Source organism: Asterias amurensis, chromosome 16 (assembly GCF_032118995.1).
Source record: "Asterias amurensis chromosome 16, ASM3211899v1".
NCBI lineage: Eukaryota > Metazoa > Echinodermata > Asteroidea > Forcipulatida > Asteriidae > Asterias > Asterias amurensis.
Window position 1 is genome coordinate 17546880 of NC_092663.1, and position 19239 is coordinate 17566118.

At 36.5% G+C, this 19239-nt stretch overlaps 2 protein-coding genes across 3 annotated transcripts; one reads left to right on the forward strand and one right to left on the reverse strand.

Annotated features, from left to right (window-relative positions):
- The first annotated feature begins 179 nt into the window (after positions 1–179).
- On the forward strand, positions 180–11044 carry LOC139948990 (uncharacterized). Of its 2 annotated transcripts, XM_071947373.1 has the most exons (18): positions 180–342; positions 1062–1182; positions 1573–1716; positions 2120–2194; positions 2424–2576; positions 3040–3178; positions 3504–3562; positions 4105–4170; positions 4336–4401; positions 4699–4731; positions 5983–6090; positions 6400–6491; positions 6976–7041; positions 7372–7459; positions 7903–7971; positions 8106–8214; positions 8416–8500; positions 9217–11044. In XM_071947373.1, the coding sequence occupies exons 1-18, from the start codon at positions 200–202 to the stop codon at positions 9275–9277; spliced, it is 1677 nt and encodes a 558-aa protein (XP_071803474.1). In that variant the 5' UTR covers positions 180–199; the 3' UTR covers positions 9278–11044. The 2 variants fall into 2 exon arrangements, with proteins under 2 accessions (XP_071803474.1, XP_071803475.1); XM_071947374.1 differs by lacking the exon at positions 4699–4731.
- Positions 10299–19185, reverse strand: LOC139948991 (ATP synthase subunit beta, mitochondrial-like). Its single transcript, XM_071947375.1, has 10 exons — positions 19032–19185; positions 17088–17267; positions 16121–16295; positions 15721–15842; positions 15052–15236; positions 13766–13924; positions 12929–13051; positions 12443–12655; positions 11565–11766; positions 10299–11154 (listed from the first exon to the last, which is right to left on the reverse strand). Exons 1-10 carry the CDS (start codon positions 19156–19158, stop codon positions 11060–11062), a joined length of 1581 nt encoding a protein of 526 aa, XP_071803476.1. The 5' UTR covers positions 19159–19185; the 3' UTR covers positions 10299–11059.
- Between the last annotated feature and the right edge of the window lie 54 nt (positions 19186–19239).

Below are 19239 nucleotides of genomic sequence, written 5' to 3' on the forward strand. Positions count from 1 at the left end.
TCGCGCCCGCCGCGCCGTGTACAAAAAAAAAGAGATGCGCGAATCTACACCTAAACTTTAACAAGTCCACTCACAAAGCAATGACGCACAGGTGAGATGCCGCAACGTCTATATTACGGTGTGTTATGTTAGTGTCAAATTAAAAGTTCAATTGACTTAATCAAGTTTATTGTAAATGGTCCACCTGGCAACGAACAAGATGGCGGATGAAAAAGGTAAAAAACTACTTTCAGTTGCGGCAATGACGTCTCAAGAACTGGCCAAACTTGCGCTTGAGGATGCGATGCTGGCAGAACACTCTAGCGGAGAGGATTCTTCAGGAGATGATGATGATGATATTCGGTATTTATTCTGCAGTAACGTAATCTTAGTCCTCGATCACAATACTAGTCTTTTCTGTCCAGTTTCCGGACTAAAGTAAACAAATGCCAACAAGAATTTAGAAATGGATTGGAGTTGGACTCCAATTTGGAGGTGTAGTTTTAAAAAACTAGAAGGAACTGTTTAAATTTAATTCATTGGTTTGTCCATGGAACACGATGATCACAACTAAAAATTGTTTGTATGAATTTTGAGTGATTTTAATGAATTTAAATTCAATTTAAATCATGATTGAAAAGAAATTTTAAATTAATTGAATGATAGTTTAAAATTAAAGGATTATACTAGGATAGTAGAGAGTTTGTGATGACTGAGACCAGACCCAGTAACTGGGGCACTGCAGTGCCCTCCTTACCTTATTTTAATGTTGGCGCCTTCTTGTTCTTCAGTTGTTTACATTACAATGCAACCAGCAATTAATTTTGTAGGATTTTTTTCGAACATCCAGTTCCAGGGATTCCTTCCAGCTATGAAAAAAACTCCCCAAAATCAAAACGACAAAAGTACAAAACCAAAATGCTTGAATGAAATCGCCTACGATTTTCAATATACGTCAAAGATACCACCCAAAGATGCTTTTAATTAAGTAGTGAAATAGTGCCATCATCATTATATTTGTCCAGAGCTAGTTCCAAGTACAGGTACTTAATATGATTTTTGAATATTTGATGACTTTTTAGGCCGTCCATTGCAGATCAGCAGAAGGTTGGGTTCTTCAGTCAAGATCGAGCCACCCAGACAGAGAGATCGGACATTGTTAACCTCAAAGAAATGACACAAGATATTCAAGGTCTACTCAAGGTATCCAAGAAAAAATGTCAAGTCACTCAAATTGAAATTCCAAACACATTTACATATTGTTTGTAACTGTTGTAGTGAACTTACTGTTCAGGTTTAAGCTTTTGATTACTTTCTACAGCAAAAAAAAAAAAATTGAAAACAAAACCTAGTTAATGGTTTATTATCAGCTCAGGTTGTTTTATGAGACTACTTGAAGTTACATTTTAAACATCTGCTAAGTTCAATTCAATTAATTAAAGTTAACTCTGCTAAATTGATTTACAAAGCTCTAATTGGAAATCAACTTACATTTCCTCTAACCAGAATATCAAATGTTTTCTCAATAACCTTGAGTATTTTTCAAATACTTAAATTTGTACAAGAAGACAACAATTTACTTTCTCATTTCAGGAGTCTCAAAGATTGAAACGAGAATTAGCAGTAACAAAACAAGTGATGCAAGCGGACTATGAGAACAAATTGCAGGAGAAGACTCTAGATATGTATGTAAGAATCAACGAAAGAGTAGAAGAGCTACAAAAGATGCATACTGAGGTACAGTCAGTTCAGGGATAAGGCTTGCTGCTTAAAATATTTACTGGACCAGAATTGTTTTTATATTATGACTAGAATCAAAGTGAGAAAAAAACGCCTTTGAAAAAAGTACTTTAAGACATATTAGAATGTTATTTTGTCATTAAGGACAAAGAAAACTTTGTTGAAAAGAATTTAAAGTTTTTATTTTTTTTAAAGCCAACATTTGAAGACGATATTTCTAAGAATGAGGTATTATTATAATTTAATTGTAGAACACAAGACCGCTGGACTTGTCCGTCCATGAGTTAACTTGGCCGACACTATAACTAGTGGCCTTAGGCCTGTGATCCAGTGTAAAACTTTAGCCCTACCTTACCAGATTAGTTTGCATTTACTACTTTTGGTTTCTCTTGTATTGCAGAGAGTGGAAGTAGTGCGTCGAAGCTTTCGTCAACAAATGGCTGATGCTATAGTTAAGCTCAACAATGATTGGAAGGTAGTTATTATACAATTCGACTTTAGAGACCCAAAAAGAAAAATCCCCAAAATATTTGAGTTTCAAACTTTGGGTGTTCAGTTTTATTAGATGCCACTAAAAATTTCATTTATATAAAAAACTGATGCTTATGTCAAGTTTCATCCAAGTGAAATTCATTCATTTCAATCATGTTATTTTCTCTTTTGTCTAATTCTGACAAGTTTTCTCAATTTATCTTTCTTTTTAGACTCATGCAGGACTTAAAATGCAAGTTGAACAGAAGCGTCTATCCAATAAAAATGAGCAGATTGGTGAGGACTACGTGAAGCTACAACAGCAGGTTGCACAGCAGGAAGGTATCATTGATATGCTACGTATGCAGGTTGCACAAATAGCCCAGGTAAAGTGGACTTTGTGACTCAGAAACTCGCCATTTGAGTTTTAAACTGCCATTAGTGAGGATTACTGCTCAGCGGAAAGTTTATCAAGAACTGAATCATGAAAACGTGTTGGTTCTGGGAAGAACCAATGGTTGACAACTCAGAACCAACACTACTGAAAAGAGATTTTAACCCAAACCTCACCTAATTATACTTCCACCATGCAAAGTTTCAAATCCTACCTAAGAACAGTTTTTTTTAAGTGGTAAATTCAATTATCTACCTTCTGCCCAAGTAGAAGTTAAAAAGCAGGACAGGTTTTTTCAGGACTGGGAATTTTCCTGAATTCCGAAAATCTACTCCGCGGTAGTATAATATAAAGCAAGACAGTTCTCTAAATCTACCTGGCAAGTAGATACACACATGGTGTTACTGCAAACCAAATATATACTTATCGATGTAATAATTTATTGTAATGCTTAGGAGCCAAGGAGTGAAGCATCTACACCCAGTGCTGTTTATGAAGTTGAACATCTCCGAGATGAAATGGGGACATTACAGCAGAGAATAGATTCCATGGAGGAAGCAATGGATATTAAAGATGATCAAATAGAAGAATTTAGTAAGTTTCTCCTGACAGTGTTTTGTTACAAATACCATAAAGACCAGTTCATAATAATAATAATAATAAAGAATAATACTTCCTGAATTTCCATGCGTCACAATTAGAAAGGTAGCACGTACCGATTATTGCGTCACAACAAATTTGTTGTTCATTAGCAGGAAGTATGAAGCAGGGTTAAGTCTCTTCAGTCCTATCCAGTAAGCCAGTGCCCTCATTAATTATTTCAAGACAACTGCTCTACAGTGATGTAGTTCACTTTCTAAATTCTTGCATAGCTGCATCTAGGTGTAATTTTCACCGTTATTTGTTTTTTGGTAAACAGACAAAGAAGTGAGCAAAATGACCAAGGAACTTGAAAAGGAGAGAATACAAGTCAAGCAGGTAAACTTTCATCCAACTAATTAATAATAATAACAAATTCTTATATAGGGGATTTCACAGTAACCGTCTCAATGCGATTTACATTTGTCATCTGGTCATTGGGCCAATAGCATCCCTTTATTCTTTCTCAGCTCCAGGGGGAGTATACAACCTGGGCTACCGTTTTACAGTGCTCCAAAGGCTTTTTCATTCACATATTAACCTCTACCCTCGCAGGTACCCTAAGAGTATACAACCTGGGCTACCGTTTTACAGTGCACCAAAGGCTTTTTCATTCACATATTAACCTCTACCCTCGCAGGTACCCTAAGAGTATACAACCTGGGCTACCGTTTTACAGTGCACCAAAGGCTTTTTTCATTCACATATCAACCTCTACCCTCGCAGGTACCCATTTATACCCCTGGGTGAAGAGGAACAATCGTAATAAAGTATCTTGCTTATTGTGGTAATAAAGTGCACTCTTGTTTTGCTACAGAGTGAAGATTACACAATTTGTACTTGTACTTGATTTTTACTTGTTATTATGGTCTTGGTTGCAGCTTCTACATGAACTTGAAGAAGCAAAATCGTCCGCCCATCAAGAAATGGCTTCACTCCGAAGGAATGTAAGTTTCTGTTTTGTGCCTTTCTAGTTATTGTAAATAAGTTTCCATACCTGTCTTTAATTGACTTGGTAGGGTCAGTTTGGATGTCTCAAAAGTAACTACTGATGTTGAACAAAACTGGGGAAAATTTAAATGAAATTTGAATTTTTGTTTAATCTATTTTAGGCTGATAAACAACGCCTTCAGATGGAGAGGGAGATGCAAGACAAGATGTCAAAAGCGAGGGATGAGGTAAAGAAATTCGTTTTCCATTTCAATAAACTGTCTAGGTTTTATATGATTCATATGCTCCTGTTGCATATAATCGTTTAATTCGGCATATTTAACCTAAACTTCTTTCTAGACTTTATACCTTGATAACTTTTTACAATAAACTTTGAATGACAGGAATGGTTTATTATCTCGTTGACTCTATGTATTCTTCCATTATATATAAGTTACCTGTCAAAATGGTTATGATAATGTTGGCAATCCAATTGATGAGAAAGTTTCCTTCAAACTATTCATTTGAAATCTTGTAATTTTCAGATTGATTCAACAAAGGAGCAGGAGCGTCAAAAAGTTTGTTTCAATTGGAAATTGTTGTCATTGTCCTTGTTGAATGTCTGCAATATTCATGTATTCATGTTGAAAAGATTTTATATCAATATTCATTATACTCATGCATATTCAGTAGTTGCCAGAGCACTGACAACCCACCCTGTCATATTGGTTTTGGCAAACTAGCAATTCATTTATGTTTTTTTGTCTGTACAGCATCACTTTATAAATTGTGTTAGCTTGCCTGCTTCCCTCAAACTGCATGTTATTGTAAACAGCAACTGTTTAATGTTGAATGAAGTTGAATTGATGACTGTCCAGCACAGAACATTTCAGCATTACATCATTTGTCTGCAAAAGTCCGTACCAAGTCAGAATATTCCTCACCATGACATATAATGCACATCTGAGTATTGCAACGTACTCCAACTATGCACAACATTGTTAATGGCCTGATGTTTGGACCCTAGCAGAGTCTTTCTCTCTTACTTCAAGCATGTATTGTAACATCAATTCTCAAAACTTAATTGTAATTAATTCATGAATTGTTTAGCACATTATTATTCAATTTATGTTGCTTCATTTTTACCGAGTCTATTTTATTTGATATGCATTTTTGCACATTTCTCCTCCATGATGTTTAGCAATATGGGTTATTGTTGCGATGTTGAAGCTGTGAGAAGCTTAGAACATGTAGGCCTACTATGCTCCCAAGAAAATGCCTCAGCTATATTTCAAGTTGTTGTTACTGGTGTTTGTTTGTTTGGTTGATTGGTGGGTTGTTTTGGTGGTGGGGGGGGAGGGTTGTCCATTGCAAATGCTTCTTATTAAAAAAAATGCCACAAGTCAAAATTGCATTGTTTATCTTTCATTATCTTTCATTTTTTTGGGGGTGTCCATTACAAATGCTGCTTATTTAAAAAATTGCCACAAGTCAAAATGCCTTTTTTTATCTTTCATTATCTTTCATTTTTTGGGGGGTGTCCATTGCAAATGCTGCTTATTTAAAAAATTGCCACAAGTCAAAATGGCATTTTTGATCTTTCATTATAAAGATTACGTTGTTGTTGAAGACTGTGTGAAGAACTTGCAGCCAGTTTGATTTATAAATGCTACTTGAGTATTCATTTTCTCATTAATTGAATCATGTTATCATGTTCAAAACACAAAAATAATGTGTGAATATTTTGTTTTGTTCAAGTTTTTAACCAAACCAATAAGTGATGTTGGTTGATATTTTTGGTTGATATTTTTGTAACATTTGTTTAACAGATGGTTGGAATTGCTCGTAAACATGCTAAGGAACAACAGCAACAAGAAGAAGAGAGATTGAGACTGTTAGACGAACAACGCAAGACGGCACTAGCTCTACAAAAGAAGGTATGGTGTTGCCCCCCCCCCCCTCTCACCATTGAGACTTGCTACAAGCTTTCTGTATTGAGGACTCTTACTTTTAACCCTTATATTTTATATAGTTTATTCATAGAAGTTATATTAAACTGTTGCACACTGCTTACCAACTATAAGGATTTATGGTTTAAATGCAAACAAATAGTTATGGACAGACGTTTAGACCCTAGCAGAGTCTTTCTCAAGTTATACGCAAATCAAGCATTGAATACAAACAACCAATATTGACATGATTAATAGAGATTCATGGTTTTTTATTCTTGCCATTAATAAACACAGGAACGAGAGAGTGCCTTAGTTGCTTCTAAAAGTGACACAGATCTCTCCAAATTGAAGAAGATTGAAATCTTCCTGAAGCTAGAAGTAGAACGGTGAGATTTGTAGTTTTATTTCTAATGTTAAAGTAGGAGACTTCTTCTGTCAACCTCCATATGCTGTTACTTTAATTTCTTTGGATTTGTGAACATGAAAGCATGAAAGCTATTTTGCGTACGGTCAGGTTGGTGTAGTGATATCTTTCTATGCCTTCCACCTTTAAGACCCCAGTTTGAATCCAATCTCTGGAACCATGTGGATCAGGTTCCAGGAATAATTCTCTGTGGTTTTCCTTCGACATTTAAACCTGAAACTTCCTGTGTTATGGTTCTTGGCTAGAATAGTGATTGGGTTCTCATAACCATAATACATGTACATGAAATGAGCATCCTATGAACACAGTCTTTGTGCATCGTTAACGAGCAATTCTTTTTTAATCAAGATTACTGGTCAAAGTCTTAATTTCATTTGCAGTTAAAACTTTCTCCCTGTTAAACAAAATTTGTGTTTTATTTGTTTCTTTGATTATAATGTTTACAGGCTGAAGAAAGAGCTTGCCAGAACAACTAAAATGTGGGAAAAGAAATTTGCCATTCTGCAAAAAAGGTTTGTTTGCCATCTAAACTTCACCATCATTTTATAATGTAATATGTTGCTCAAGACACTGTTCTGCTAGGAGTTGTTTTTAAAGAGAGATATAGTTCTGTACAGCGCTGGCTGCACGAGGTTTCCACTGTTGGAAAATGGAATAAAACACATTACAACTACATCATGTTTCCAGTCTTGATTTTTGAGCCTGTTACATTTAAAAGTTAAAATGGAAACCTTTGAGAAGTGAAAAATTACAAATACCTTAAATAACTGAATTATCAAACACTGCTTTGGCTGGCTTCCATTGACTCTCGTACATTGATTGTGTTTTTATAATGTACACAGTTTATATGCCCTGAAAGATGAGAGCTTTGTGAGGCAAACATTGCAGAAACAAGCAGCAACACTCCACCATGCTTCAGTCTCATATTCTGTAAGTATCACAAGTATAAAGTGTGGACTTTCTTTGCAATGAACTTCTACAATTACACCCCAAACATTTACCCGGGGTGGGCAGAGTAGGATTCTATTAATACAGGTGAACTTGAGGCCTAGGGTTTTTTCATGACAAACAGCACCGATTTTACAAAAAGATGAAAAATAAAAATGAGTTGATATTTAGATTTAAGTTTTTGCATCAGGGATGGAGAATAATTCCTAAGTTCTGTGAAAACAAAAACACAGGTAAAACACTCAGGTGGGATTCGAACCCCTGACATTTGCATTGCTAGAGCAGAACTCAAGAAAGTACTGAGTGTACAGTAAATACACATCGATGTAAGGGTAAAAACCAAATTATAGAGTTGATATCTCTAAGTGTCTATGTTAGTTTGTATGTCACTATGCCTCGTCTTAATTGCTTTTTTCCTTTTTTAGGCCGATGCACCTCTTGGGGTAATGCCAAGCAGCCAGCCTAACAATACACCCAGGAAACAACATCCCCTGGTAAGCAAAGGAATAATTCTTGCCAATTCTCTTGCATTGTTTAGACATGTGTTGACAAGGTTTTGTAATGCATTGTATCTATTGAACCCTTAAATGGTACTTGTAATTGCATTTGTACCCATGTTTTTTTCCAGCCTGGAATAGGTCAGATGTCAAAGGTCAGAGACCCTAGACTTGACCTCATCTCACCCTTTACAGTATCCCCTCCTGCAGGCAGAGGAGTTGAACTCTTCTCAGCTGCAGGTAAGAATTCTATTTAATCTTGATGTAATCCAACAATATTTCAATTCATAAAAACATGCTTGTGTTTCTGATACCAAGGTACACCAATGCAAAATCATTGAATGGATTCACATGTGCCTAACACAACTGAAAACACTTCATTGTAACACAAGTATTATTTACTTAACGAGAACATAATATTCCTTGTCTTTTCCAACTTAGCTTCCCAAATTGTTGACAATGATGGCGAGGATATTGAAGATTCCTACATCGAAGGTGTCATACCTCTTCCATCGCCTCCACCAAAGTAAGTGCATGACCATCCTTTTCTTTACTTATCCTACTCCAAGTACATGTACTGACTGTGAATTTCGAATTTACTCTTTCATGCACTGTTTATTTTAGTGATCATAAAATGGACAAATAATTGTTTATAAATTTTTGCAAATGGCGACCCCACCTGGTTGGGATCTCTGCAATAAGTAGGTCACAATAGCACCCTCAAGAGTACTCTTTCCCATTCTGAAAATAGTGTGGTCGTGCAATTTTGTTTTTCATTTTACAGCTATTTTTTGAAGTGATTTTAAAGCCATTATACACTTTCGGTAAACAGTATTGTCCAAGTCCCACACTTTGTGTATCACAACTTATATATAAAATAACAATCCTGTGGAAATTAGGCTCAATCGGACATCGGAGTCGGGAGAAAATAACGGGAAAACCCACTCCTGTTTTCGCGCGTTTCGCCGTGTCATGACATGTGTTTATAACAAATCCGTAATTCTCGTTAACGAGAATTTATATTGTTTTACCGTTTTCTCAAAAAGTAAAGCATTTCATGGACTAATATTTCAAGAGAAGTCTTTCACCATTACCTTCTGTAAACCCTGTAAATTATTTGTAAATCTGTGAACTTTTTTTTTTTTTCTGTACCGAAAGGGTCCAATGGCTTTAACCAGTCCTTAGCGGCAGGTCTTGGGTTGAAACTAATTGATTATGTCTTTTCTTATTTACATTTTTAAGATGGAAGCAAGATAGCCGCCCTTCAACATCTGGACAAGTGATTGTTATGCCTACAGCATAAAGACACCACATAAACAGGTACATCAACAGGGTTGGACAAGTGATAGTTATGCCTACAGCTTAAAGACACCGTATCAAAAACAGTTACATCATCAGAGCTATCTAGATCAACCTGGAACGCAAATCACCTGGTTGGTTACATGTGATGACAAATCAGTTGTACATGGTGTACCAAGTATACATACAGCTAAACCTCGTTGTGGGTTTCTTGAACGGTTGTAAAGGCTAGTTTATGGTTGGTCATGGGATGGTAGCATGGAAAACTGTACGCGTAATAATAAGAAAGACACAGGTAATAGTTATAGCCGAGGCATCCGTGTACATGTATTTGCAAAGGCAAAAAGAGTTCAGAAGCTCCAAGCATTATTCTGAGAAGCCCTTGATAATGCCACGATTAGATCGTCTCTCACCGACATTTTGAGAGAGGTCTTTAAAGCTGTTAATCAAACCCTAACCCAACCATAGGAATGATTTACCATTCCCTCTCGTGGCGAGTCCTTGTATTCTAGCACTCTGTCCAAGATAATTTTTAATTTGTATTGATCTTTTATTTGTATACTTGTACATACTGTATTTGTTTAAGACATCTAATTTGAGGCATCAGTGTCTTGGCATGAAGATACTTGGGTCCTTCAGTGTTAGACTACTATCCTGGCACAACTTTACTTTTGAAACTCTAGGGGAGATGCCCAACTCGTCTTTCACGGACATTTACAGCAGTTGATCAAACAATGTAAATCTTGGGAGCAGTTTCAAACACATTCCGTCCATATTTAAAAAAAAATTATTTATAGATATATATTTATACTTGTGAATACTTCAGCAAGACATTTAAATTCCTTTTGATAAATAAGCAACAAGAGCGTAACATTTACTGTAAATTTGTAAAAGTATAAAATTTAACAATTCAAATTTATACATGTGCATTTGTCGTTCTTTGTTGAGATAAAACCCTTGCCCCTAGTCCCTGTTATAAAACAGTAAAGACAGCATTAAATAAACGACACATCAAAGAATAACTATTTCAATGTTAATTGATTTTTTCAATTTATTTTATAAGTGCAACAAATCAACATTTCCAAAGGCATATGGTAACGATCCAAAGACAACTACTTCTTTGTATAACTATTTGGAGGAATCCCTGTATTCAAAGGATTATAACAGGCATATAATTTGGCCCTTGGAAGAAAGGAGGCGAATTTTATCTAGTGCAATGGCTGATCCACATGTAACGATGTATTGAAGTGTATTCACATCTCAATACAATTTTGCACATTTTACTCCAAAGTCAGAAATTTTACCAAAATATCTGTTCGCATGAACACCAAAATTCAGACGGCCCATTTTTTAAATAACAAGAATATGTTCAGTACTTATTCCTCGGTCTGTAGGGCCCCCATATGCCATTATGTAAATTCAAATTTTTCATTGCCAAAAACTTGTTTTGGTTTTGCTATTAGAAAACCTTAAACCTCACTGATCATATTATGTAACCCATTACACTAACACACACACAGGAGTTTAAGAAATTCTAACCAAACGAGCATTCTCCCACACAATCCCCCCTTATTCATAAAATCTCTACCCAATTCTTATTCAAACTGATGTTGCACAAAAACCAAAAACACATTTATTTTTTCAAATCACAAACAATTCTTAACAAAACCTGGTCTTGGACTTCAACGCTCTATAACCTCATATAATTATAATTCTTAGCTGTTAATAAATTTCTAAGCCAAGGGATATTCTACATATTGGCAGATACCAATTAGAAGTGAGACCTCTATTGTTCCTCAGCTAGTTTCTCGGCTTTTTCTGCCACCTCTTCGATGGTACCCACCATGTTGAAAGCAATATCTGGTAGGTGGTCTTGTTCACCTGTTCAAGAAACACAAACAGATTTTTAGCAATTGATGCATATACAATAAGACACAAGAATACTCAAGAGTGATAGTTGCGGGTTTATTTTCAGAAAGGGTGCAACATTTGTAGGATCAGAATTAGTTTGTGTGCTACATGAAACAGCAGCATACATGTGGAGCCGATCCAGATTTATCTACCTTTGTTTCTTACACACTAAATGCACAAGGAAAGCACAAGCATGTCTTGATACAAAGGCCCTTGACATCAGAGTCTCAAGTCTGGTATAATTTGTACATATTGAGTTGAGTAGCTTTAATTTCTTTGGGTTGAAATATTTTATTACTCATCATGTCCTCAGGCCCAAACAACCCCAACCCCTCTAAAACAATAAAAAGAAAAATCTGACTTCAAAACAAATCTCTTACCATCCAAGATGGACTTGAATCCCTTGATAGTATCAGCTAGGGGAACCAGTTTGCCAGGAAAACCAGTGAAGACCTCAGCTACCTGGAAGGGCTGCGAGAGAAAACGACTGATCTTACGGGCGCGTGACACAGTGAGTTTATCTTCCTCTGTCAACTCATCCATACCCAAGATAGCGATGATATCCTGAAGAGATCGGTAGTCCTGAAGAGAAGACAAGAAGGAAGAGAGAGTGTTACTAAAATTGTTATCAAATGAGATAACCAAAGTGTACTCCCATAATACTTATGTCAGATTCAACTTTGGAAAAAACAAATCAGCTGTTGCAAACGAAATCCCCAAAATAGTAAATGGCCCGATGTTTCGACCCTAGCAGACTCTTCCTCGAAGAAACAGATTTGTCTTAGCAATTGATACTTCACAGTAGACACTTCAATACTCCAAGGAGATAGTTGTGTGTTACTTTCCAGAAATGGTGCAACATTTGTAGGATCAGTATAAGTTTGTGTGCTACATGAAACAGCAGCATACATGTGGAGCCGATCCAGATTTATCTACCTTTGCTTCTTACACACTAAATGCACAAGGAAAGCACAAGCATGTCTTGATACAAAGGCCCTTGACATTAGAGTCTCAAGTCTGGAATAATGTACAGATTAGATGAAGTACTTTTTAATCATTTGATGTTTCAACCTTAGCAGAGTCTTTCTCGAAGGCTAAGCACTGCTTCTGGTGCAACAGAAGCAGTCAACTCAAGATTAAACCTATAACCAAATCCTTATTTCTAACTCGGGTTTGAAACCTTGTTAAGAATTTTTCTTAATCTTCAAGTCGTCTATCAACATTTCATGTATAAATTTTTGAGCTGCAAAAATTTTACCTGAAGAATCTTCTGTACACCTCTTGCAATGCCGTAGTGTTCCTCTCCTACTACGTTAGGGTCCATGATACGGGAGGAGGAATCTAGAGGATCTACAGCTGGGTAGATTCCCATCTCAGCAATACCACGGGACAGCACAGTGGTGGCATCCAAATGAGCAAAAGTAGTGGCAGGAGCGGGATCAGTCAAATCATCAGCGGGTACATAGATAGCCTGCACAGGACAATCAAGAGAAAGTAAGAAGGGAACTTTCAGTATGTTTCAAAACAAATTTAAGGTAGTGAAATGAAACAAAATATGTTCCGATTAATAGTTGTAGGATCAGAATTAGTTTGTGTGCTACATGAAACAGAAGCATACATGTGGAGCCGATCCAGATTTATCTACCTTTGCTTCTTACACACTAAATGCACTAGGAAAGCACAAGCATGTCTTGATACAAAGGAGAACAAACAATTATACTTGAAATAATAGTTTCTTGTTTACCTGTACTGAAGTGATGGAACCCTTCTTTGTGGTTGTGATTCTTTCCTGCATAGTACCCATGTCAGTGGCCAAAGTTGGCTGGTAACCTACAGCCGATGGGATACGACCTAGCAGAGCAGATACCTAGCAGAAAAAACGCACATCAGTTAAATACTCAATATAAGTCAATTTGAAAACATATTTCAGAAATTGATGTAATCTTTTAGAGGGTAAGGCCATTTTAATTCTACAAGGGGCACTTCCCATTTGAAAATCTTTAAGTCTATGGGAAACTTTTGAAGGGGGCACATACTACTGATGCAACACAGCCCTTTGTTGAATCTTCTAGCAACGAGCAGGGTTGTGGTTAGGGAATATGTAGGATCAGACTTAGTTTGTGGGCTGCACTTAGAGACAGCCTACATGTGGAGGTGATCCAGAAATACTGTTCCTTTGCTACTTACACCCTTGTGCACTAAAAACACAAGCATGCCTTATTGCAAAGGTGGCTGTTGAGAAAGACCATACATTAATCCAAGTACAACCATCTTCATAATCAAATAGAAATCCACATGACATAAGCACAGCTTCAAATGGGCATAGTTTAGTCCCGAAGAGTCTATATGCTGCAAGGATTTTCAAACGAAAGATATCCACACCAAGAAAAATATCCTCAGGCCTTGACCTTCGCTCTTGAAGGGGCACAGCAATTTTCCTCCAGTAAGGGGCACTTCTACGAGGAAAATGCAAGTTTGTATTGGAACCTTGCAAAGGGCAACACAGCAAAAGCACAGAGCACTACGGCAATTGCTGTGGGTGCCGTGGGTTATTTTGAGGCCTGTATTCTGTATAACTTACCTCTGAACCAGCCTGGGTGAATCTAAAGATGTTGTCAATGAAGAGCAGTACATCCTGACCTTCCTGATCACGGAAATACTCTGCAACAGTCAGTCCAGTCAAAGCAACACGAGCCCTAGCACCTGGGGGCTCATTCATCTGTCCGTATACAAGTGCTACCTACATGGTTTAACAACAAAACATCTTTAAAGGCACTGGATACTCTTGGTTATTACTCAAAGTAATTGTAAGCATAAAAACCTACATGGTTAGACAACAGATCTTGTTTGATAGAGCACAAATACTACTAGCACTTCCTTTAAAACTACAAACTATATATCAATTTGCAACTGTAGGATCAGAATTAGTTTGTGTACTACATAAAACAGCAGCATACATGTGGAGCCGATCCAGATTTATCTACCTTTGTTTCTTACACACTAAATGCACAAGGAAAGCACAAGCATGTCTTGATACAAAGGAGAATACAAAACTTTGCCATTGACTAAAAACATCAAATAAAAAATACATGATTTTGTGACATGTAATATTGATAAGACTGAAAGAAAATGTAAGATGACAATATCCTTGCTCTATGCCTGGAATTTCATGTTTGAGAGGGCAAGGCCATTTTCATTTTAAAAAGGGGCATTTCCATTGGTAAATCTTAAAGTCTATTGCAAACTTCTGAATGAGTACCAAGGCCAAGACCAGGGCAACGGAGGCCATCCATGAAATTCAAGGCGTGTTGCCCCACTGGTTCTAAATAAGCCAGGGGTGAATTTCACAAAGAGTTAAAGGAACACGTTGCCTTGAATCGGACGAGTTGGTCTTTGAAAAGCGTTTTGAAACGTTTGTTATAAAATGCATATGGTTAGAAAGATGTTTTTAAAGTAGAATATAATGATTCACACAAGTATGACTCGAAATTGCACGGTTTTCAATTATGTTGCGAACTAACATGGTCGGCCATTTTTCGGAGCTCCTAAAAATGGCCAACCGTGTTTCTTCGTGACGTATAAGGAAAATGTCGCAATTGTGAGGCATGTTAGTGTGGACTATTGTATTCTACTTTAAATTATCTATCTAACCATTTACTTTTTATAACAAATGGTTCAAAACGCTTTTCAAAGACCAACTCGACTGATCCATGGCAACGTGTTCCTTTAAGACAAGTCATATCTCGAGTTAGGACGAGTTACTCATCCTAATAAGACTAGCTCTTAAGTTTGTAATATCTCCCAAGACTTGGTCCTAACTCTTTGTGAAATCAACCCATGTTCTCTCATGTCTTGTTCTTTAAGTACCTTTGATGTATCATCCTTGAGACTGATGACACCTCCTTCAATCATTTCATGATAGAGATCATTTCCTTCACGGGTACGTTCACCAACACCAGCAAACACTGAGTAACCACCATGAGCCTTGGCTACATTGTTAATCAACTCCATGATAAGTACAGTCTTACCAACACCAGCTCCTCCAAACAGACCTGTATTAATGGGTTCAAGAAATAAACTTACTATCAAAGTCATGTAAGATATTTGTTCCTTGTACAAAACCAGGAATATTTTAGTCAAAGCAACCTGAGCCTTAGCACCTAGGGGCTCGTTCATCTGTCTGCATACAAGTGCTACCTTCATGGTTAACGACAAATCATCTAAAACAGTGCACAACTATTACTAGCACTTCTTTTAAAACTACAAATTATATATTAATTTGCAACTGTAGGATCAGTATTAGTTTGTGTGCTACATGAAACAGAAGCATACATGTGGAGCCGATCCAGATTTATCTACCTTTGCTTCTTACACACTAAATGCACAAGGAAAGCACAAGCATGTCTTGATACAAAGGAGAATGCAAACACTATCTTTAATGCAACCATGCAGAAAACTATTTGCATGGTTGAGTATTCATGTAATTAAGTTCTAAAGAACTTTTAAGTCTGCACAATAAAGTTATTCTACACTTACCAATCTTTCCTCCCTTAGCATAGGGTGCAAGGAGGTCAACGACCTTGATTCCAGTCACAAGAATTTCCTGAGCAACATTCATCTCTACGAACTCGGGAGCTTCTTGGTGAATAGCGGCTCTCCTAATAAAAAAAAATCGATCAAAAGAAGGGAATCAAGTTTTGCTAAAAAAGAGCATCATAAAGACAAGACACAAATTACATGCCACCTGTCTCTCCATTTTCTTTGTTTTCTTTCATTCATGTTGTTTTATCTGAAAATATATGCAATTTTGTATACCTTTTGTATGGTGTTTTCTTAGTTGGTATTTTTAAAACTGTATTATTACGGAGCTGCCCAATCTTTTGTAATTGCATAATCTAGGATAAATCAAGTTTTTTAAATGAGTTAAATGGAATACCTGTCTGTTGGGATAATGCCTCTCTCATCGATGGGTTCACCGATGACATTCATGATACGACCTAGTGTCTCTGGTCCAACAGGAATCCTAATTGGGGAACCAATGTCAAGACATTGATCACCACGTACAAGACCTTCTGTTCCATCCATAGCAATGGTTCTGCATGTGTTCTCACCTAGGTAACAGATAATCAGTCATTTTTATAATCAGTCTTTTTTGTTAACTTTAGCAGTTACTTTTACACAAGTTTTTATGACTTTAGAACATCTAAGCAAGCAAGTCATGATAAATATTACTAAAAATAATAGCTCGAGTATAAAAAAACACAGTTCCACCATTTGCTATAAAAAAAGAGTTTTGTGACCCTTAAAGGAACACGTTGCCTTGGATCGGTCGAGTTGGTCTTTGAAAAGCGTTTGTAACCGTTTTTTATAAAATGCATATATGGGTAGAAAGATGTTGTAAAAGTAGAATACAATGATCCACACAAACATGCCTCGAAATTGCGTGGTTTTCCTTTTACCTCGTCGACTAACACGTCGGCCATTTATGGGGGTCAAAATTTCGACTCCCATAAATGGCCGACCATGTTAGTTCGTACAGTAGAGGGAAAACCACACAATTTCGAGTTAAACTTGTGTGGATCATTGTATTCTACTTTTAAAACATCTTTCCAACCATATGCATTTTATAAAAAACGGTTACAAACGCTTTTGTTTTGACCAACTCGTCCGATCCAAGGCAACGTGTTCCTTTAAAAGATCACACAAGAATAAAAAAAGATTACAACTCGGGTCATGTCGGACTAGACCAAATTTCTATGCTTCAAGGGCAAGTAGCATACATACATGGATACAGTCCATCTTTATTTACCTTTGGATATTACACAACCAGAGTTGATTTACAGTGGCTGTGTCTTTGAACAAAGGACTACAACTTCAAAGTGTCTAAAAGAATACCTCCTTACCTAGATGCTGGGCAACTTCTAGAACCAGCCTAGAGGTACGACCTTGAACCTCTAAGGCATTAAGAATGGGTGGAAGACCTTCATCAAACTGAACATCTACAACAGCTCCGATGACTGCAACAATCTTTCCAACAGCCCCACTTTGAGCCTGTTCTTTGGCTTCTGCTACATAGTTGCGTCCTATACAAAAAGGAATATACAATTTTAAAAAATGATTGCTTTTATTGGCATATAAACAAGAGAAGAGCTGTATAAGAAATATTGAGACTACAAAATAAATTTAATATAGATTTTATTTGTTTTCATACTTTCCTACCCAACAAAGTAAAACATATCGCAAAATTAACTTCAAGAGATATGCTGTATTTTCATAAAGCCACTTATTTAAAACAAACATTAATTTCAATTTAATTAATATTATTATTTTAATAAAATAAATGACACAAACAAAAAACAAAGGCATTTAAATAAATCATTGTTGAGTTTTGCAAATAAAAACATTCTCAAACTGAATCAAATTCAAACTAAAAATTGTATTTCATGACTAAATGGAGGTTAATTTTGGCATATTTTCCTTGACTTCTACATAAGTTTCCTTAAGTTCCACATAAAAACTTTATTCAGAAAAAAAAATCTAAATGAAAACCTAATTTAGTAAAATAATTGTTTGACAAAGTATGTTCAATTGAATAGTTGTAGGATCAGAATTAGTTTGTGTGCTACATGAAACAGAAGCATACATGTGGAGCCGATCCAGATTTATCTACCTTTGTTTCTTACACACTAAATGCACAAGGAAAGCACAAGCATGTCTTGATACAAAGGAGCACATAAAATGCTAGCGACATTAGAATGATTGATATTTTTTTTGTACCTGTACAGAGATGATGAAACCTTATCTTCTAACAAAATTTTACACTTATGGAAGGCTAGTTCAATATTTTAAACCTTTTTTTTAATTAATAATTTTTTGGCCAGTTTTGTTTAGGACAACAAAATAATTAATAATAAACTTAAACTAATTGTACGACAGAAAACGGTCAACACACAATAAGGCCTACTTCCAGTTTTATAAAATGGAATATTAATAATATAAAAAGTAGCAGTTAACAAAAAGCCCTGAACACAATTCAGAAACTGGTGTCCCAAACAGAAATGTGCCGGGACTGCCGATTATCAGCAGACCATGAGCAGACCAACCCGAATGCTGTCCTGCCTAGGGAAAAAATGGGCTGTTCTGTCTGCAATTATCCTCTCAGTCTCAGTCACCATAAAAAAAGTAGGCCTAACACTAGTTAATTAAAAGCCCTGAACATGATTCAGAAATTAGCGTCCCAAAATTGAGTCGGGTCGGTCGATTATCATTGGACCCACCGAATGCTGTCCTGGGCTGGGGGAAAATGGAAACATTGACGGAAAAGTTTCCGTATGGCCCCACCACTTTTTCATTCGATATGAAATAATAATTAGTATCTAATTTACCTCAATGAGATATCCCTTTTTGTAAAAATGAGTGAAAAAGTGGTGGCGTCGTACGGAAAGTTATCCACATTTCTGTGTATCCTCAACAACCAACAATGCAATTTGCAAATATGATCAAATTTAATTTAAAAAAGAAAAAACCTGCCACCACTTTTTCACTATTTTTTAACAAAGAAAAAGAATATCTCGTATACCCAGATTCGTGCCAGGTATTCATTCATTTATTCATAGCAATAAAAAAGAGGTGGCAGGATTATAGGATACGGAAATTTTCCCCCAAAAATGTTATGCGACCTCACGACGGATTACTATTACTAATGCAGCCGCAGTGTGCACCACGCAGCACAGAGGGCGGCAGTTTTCTCACTAAACTTTTTGCCGGTTTGCGGTTGCCACACCGGCACCAACAAACCCAAATTTTACGAAAAGTACCCCAAGTTTCCCTTAAATTTTGCTACCTACTTGAGCTATATGTTGCTGGTGCACATAATCTAGCTGTTTGGCTGACAAGACCGGCAGAAAATGCCGGTTTTGTAGCTCGAACAGCAGAGAAACAAGTCTTCGCTATTCCGGACAGCATGGCGGCCATTGACGAACAGAATGTGAGCTAGGTTCACATTCGGTAAGTCTCGGTAAACTCCGGAAGACCGTGCGTGTCGACTACGTCAAA

What these genes read in the sequence shown, in the direction of transcription:
- LOC139948990 (XM_071947373.1), top strand. Translation starts at nt 200, where the DNA reads ATGGCGGATGAAAAAGGTAAAAAACTACTTTCAGTTGCGGCAATGACG. An exon ending in GATGATGATGATGATATTCG is followed by an intron (nt 343 to 1,061) that starts GTATTTATTCTG and finishes ATGACTTTTTAG; the next exon opens with GCCGTCCATTGCAGATCAGC. An exon ending in AGAGAATACAAGTCAAGCAG is followed by an intron (nt 3,563 to 4,104) that starts GTAAACTTTCAT and finishes TCTTGGTTGCAG; the next exon opens with CTTCTACATGAACTTGAAGA.
- LOC139948991 (XM_071947375.1), bottom strand. Translation starts at nt 19,158, where the DNA reads ATGGCCGCCATGCTGTCCGGAATAGCGAAGACTTGTTTCTCTGCTGTT. An exon ending in TGCTAAGGGAGGAAAGATTG is followed by an intron (nt 15,237 to 15,720) that starts GTAAGTGTAGAA and finishes CCATTAATACAG; the next exon opens with GTCTGTTTGGAGGAGCTGGT. An exon ending in TCACCCAGGCTGGTTCAGAG is followed by an intron (nt 13,052 to 13,765) that starts GTAAGTTATACA and finishes TTTTTCTGCTAG; the next exon opens with GTATCTGCTCTGCTAGGTCG.